The following is a 4,148-nucleotide window of genomic DNA, read 5'->3' on the forward strand; positions in this document are numbered from 1 at the left end:
ATTTGTCCTTATTTTGATTGGTTGGAAAATATATTTTCACACGCACAGAAAATCACAAAACAATATATTTTTTAAAAAAGATGCTCGATGTTAGATGTGACCTAAACTCCTCCATCACTACTGAGCTATGCCTTTGTTAGCAGAAGAGAAGGCATGCACAGGTTTTAATAGAATAGATTATGCATAAAATATCAGGCGATGGGAAATTTATCTTTCCCGAGGGCAATACAACAGCATGACTCCAATCTACTAGTACCATGAGAAATACAAGGAACCTTAAACTTTAGGAAAGTTGGCAAATATAATCCAACAAAAAGTTCAAATTCTCTTCCAAACTTAACAAAAACCAACCACTCATGTCATCTGCACCCAAGAGTAGGTGCAGGTTCAAGCATAAACATGTCACCCTAGTAGACAAATCTTCATTAATAAACCATTAAACCGAGTTTCTATCACTTCTCCAGAGCTGTGAAGGGTGCACACAGCCACGACGAAAGCTAGCATCAAGGAGAACATATGCACAGAGTAACTGGTTGGACTAGAACACCGATTTAGATAAAAAGAATCAATGTAATTTTGCATGATCCAACCTCATCCCACACTCCAAAATTCCAAAACCTCTATGAAACAAGAATAAATTAAAGTGACAAGCTTCTAAAGCCCACGTAATCCAAATGGCAATCTAAAACCCATCATTTTCTCTTTTTCTCAGCAGCAGATTGGGCCTTCCTCATCACTCTGCTGAAAGGGCCCACTGTAGAATCCATAATGTACATGTAAACCACCTGCGTCCACGACCTGTAACATGCAAGACCTTCATAATACTCAGGAGCAATCTCCTTTACCCTCCAAAGCTTGCTTCCTGGAATTCGGGGAAAATCATGGTGCTCATTATGATACCCAACACTCCATGCCAGTAAATTGAGAGGCCCATAGTATGAGTATGTCTCTTGCCCTTTCTGAAAAACATAGTGCTCAGATATGAAGTGCCCAGCGATAGGATGTAAACCCCCTCCAACAAATGTAGACAAAATAAGGTACATAAAAGATCTCCATCCGAACACGTAGACCAAAATTGCATCAAGTGCCAATTGGGTAAAAGCATTGGTAGCTTCCCAGAGCCCAGGATTTTTCGGGTTCAGAAACAAGGGCCTCAATGCATAGAAAAAAAGCTGGAATAGTACCCAAAGGGTTTTCAAAAATGTGTTCGTGATAAGGCGCCCTTCAGTGTAGCTAGGTATGTCCATGTCCATACCTTCGATACCTTGATACATGTGATGATCCAAGTGATACTTTTGAAACGTTATGGACATTGGCACACCCACTGGCAAGTTGGCAAAAATTCCTAACAGCCGGTTGTAGATGGGTGTTGAAAAGGCCAGATTATGGCTCAGTTCATGAATAGCCAAAAACAAATTATGGTTGAGAAAAGCTCCAAAGAAGTAGGCGACTGTCAAAATGGTGGTCCATGCGGCATCTTTAAGACAAACTGCTGTCCAAAACTGAAGCAGCACCACTGCCACTATCTGTAATAAGAAGTCAACGTCAGCTTTGGCTCAAAACAGAGGAGCTACATCTCAAATCCATGCATAGCTAAGGCTGGGGTACCAAACAATTCCCACAGGTACCAGCTGGCAGTTGGGCAGGCAAGATTGCCTGTTCATCCCCCACAACAAGTAGGGACCCTGCTGACCAGGACAGGGATTGTTCTGTACCCAGCCTAACTTGCTGCCTTGCATGTAAAAGCATTAAGAAAATATGACAAGTATGTATGCCATGCAATCTTACCACCTCAAAACCCTTCTTGAGGGTAGGATTGCATCATCACACCTTACGTCACTCATCAAGAGTGGCACTCTTTCGTATAAAACTGCATGCTTATACCAACAAACACGAGAGACTAGAGACAAGGTCTATGTGCGAGGATTGCCTAAAACTGATAGACCTAGCACTCCTCTAGGAAACAACATCTGTAAATTGAGCTAAGAACGAACTTCCTCACTATTAGCAGACTGCAATTGCAGTGATATGCAACAGTGATGTGAGCCGAATTGATCCCAAAAGTAACTATCTGAAACTGAGCATAAGGAAAGTACCCTGAACCTCAATAGGGCAGGATTGCCAGAACATGGGCAACCATCTCTCGCCAGACTGATTAAGCCTACTAAACTGCAAATTCACTCCACAGACCTAAGATCTGATCAAGTCATCGGGCAAAAAACAACATTGCTGTCAGGGTTTCTGAGGAGATTATCAGGCGTACCCATCATCTGATTGGACAGCGGTCATAACAGGTTCTGTGGGACATGCCAGGTATCATGCCGCACAGTGTACGGCTACAGGCGACGAGAAAACTATGACCCCCCCTCCCCCCTCCCCCCTCCCCCCCCCCCACACACACACACGCCCCCCCAGTCCTTATTTTGCAACAGGTTGGAAAAACCTAACGCGCAGAACACTTTCAAATTTACGGATCTAGCTTGCAAGGTGCTGGGAAAAGGTAACTGTGGCATCTGGTTAGGACCATTCTACCCAAAAGCAAGACAGAATGCAGAGCACTAGATAAAACAAGGAAATATTGCGCACAGACGATTCAGAGAGGCCATACCTTGGGAAAAGACCAGATGTCGGGACCAAACAGAGCCTTGATCTCTGGATGGACGGCCAAGATCTCTCGGCGACGGGCCGCGTGCGGTTCCTGAGCGTCGGCCCAATAGAAATCCGTAGCCTGGGGCTGCAAACTGGCTACAACCATGACTGTGCAGACAGGATTTGTAGACTCTTGGGCTGCTAGGGTTAGGGTTCCAATGCTGTAAGGGTTAGGGTTTCTGTGTTACTCAGTAGGTCACAGGTCCTGTGTTTTCAGGGTTAGGGCTGCTGTTTCATAGACGAAGGGACGGGATTTCTGAGGACATGAAGGCTGTAAGGGTGGCTCAGGCAGCAACCAGGGGAGAAAAAAAAGAGAGATCTTGTGGTCCGATTTTCATTTTGTTTTTTTGTTTTCGGAAAGAGCGCGGCAAAAGCAGGTCTGGACCCTACGCTCGTAAATATGGTTACCCTTAATGGGCGGCCACGATTCTCTCTCTGGATAAGAGGCCCTTCCCACGCTTGCTTCGTTGTGGTTCAATGTTCAAAAAGAGTATTTTCCTAAAAAGTGGAAAACCTTCATCTAAAAATTGTGAAATTATTTATAAAAGAAAATCTTGAAATCTGAGATTTTTGTTCTATAACTTCTCAAAATCTGGAGGTGTTTGTACTTTCAAGTTTTAAATTTGAAGATATTTTTCAAAATATACAGAATGCGTTTTTTCGAAAACTGTTGTGGTTTGTCCTCACAAAGGATTGAGCAACGCATGGTAAACATTCACCAAACACTTGACTTCAAACAAACCATCAAAATATCTTTTTTTTCCAATTTAATTTTTAGATAGTGGGTAGGAAAACAAAATGTAAACTAGGGTTCTCGAAAGTGGATAACAAAGTGTAAACCATCAAAATACCAAATTTTTCTCATTTTAATTTTTAGATAGTGCGTAGGGGAGAGAGAGAGAGAGAGAGAGAGAGAGAGAGAGAGAGAGGTATTAACGTGGGTAGGATGCAACACGAGGGCATATACGACCAACGATAGGGAACAAAGTGTAAACTAGGGTTCTCGAAAGTGGATAACAAAGTGTAAATTAAAGTGCTAACTAACGTCAGCAAATTGTTTTATCCTTGGGATGAGCAAAGCACTGCCACTTGTTGAAATTGCATGCAGTTCTTGCTAGGTTTACACTTGCATGCACATAGTGACCGCTTCTACCTCCATTTTTGTAAAAGTATATATAGAAGGCAAAGAGAGTACAACTTTTCCTATCTTTGATATGTTCTTCGTGCTTATTTGATCCATCACTTATGCTTTCTATAGCCATATGTTCTGAGAAGGTCTTTTGGTAGAGATTACTAACAATCAAAGTAGAGTAGGTCATTGTTCCATTGGAAAAGCATTTGCTCAATGCTCCACCCTTTGTTGGAAATACACCAAAATAACATGTAGCATTGGGGATACAAGGCATCCGATCATAGGTTTACAGCCAGCTTGGTGTGAACACTCTAGGTGTGACAACCTCTTAGTTAGAGTCAAGAGATAGGGTTTAATGCCTATAAAA

The 4,148-nt window shown here is 42.5% G+C and overlaps 1 protein-coding gene across 1 annotated transcript; it reads right to left on the reverse strand.

Annotated features, from left to right (window-relative positions):
- Positions 1-305: 305 nt before the first annotated feature.
- LOC147635257 (sphingolipid delta(4)-desaturase DES1-like) lies at positions 306-2,983 on the reverse strand. The gene is made up of 2 exons (XM_086802483.1): positions 2,609-2,983; positions 306-1,526 (listed from the first exon to the last, which is right to left on the reverse strand). Exons 1-2 carry the CDS (start codon positions 2,753-2,755, stop codon positions 693-695), a joined length of 981 nt encoding a protein of 326 aa, XP_086658609.1. The 5' UTR covers positions 2,756-2,983; the 3' UTR covers positions 306-692.
- Positions 2,984-4,148: the final 1,165 nt, after the last annotated feature.

The sequence above is a fragment of the Cibotium barometz genome, chromosome 9 (genome assembly GCF_041138505.1).
Source record: "Cibotium barometz isolate CiBa-2024 chromosome 9, ASM4113850v1, whole genome shotgun sequence".
NCBI classification, from domain to species: Eukaryota; Viridiplantae; Streptophyta; class Polypodiopsida; order Cyatheales; family Cibotiaceae; genus Cibotium; species Cibotium barometz.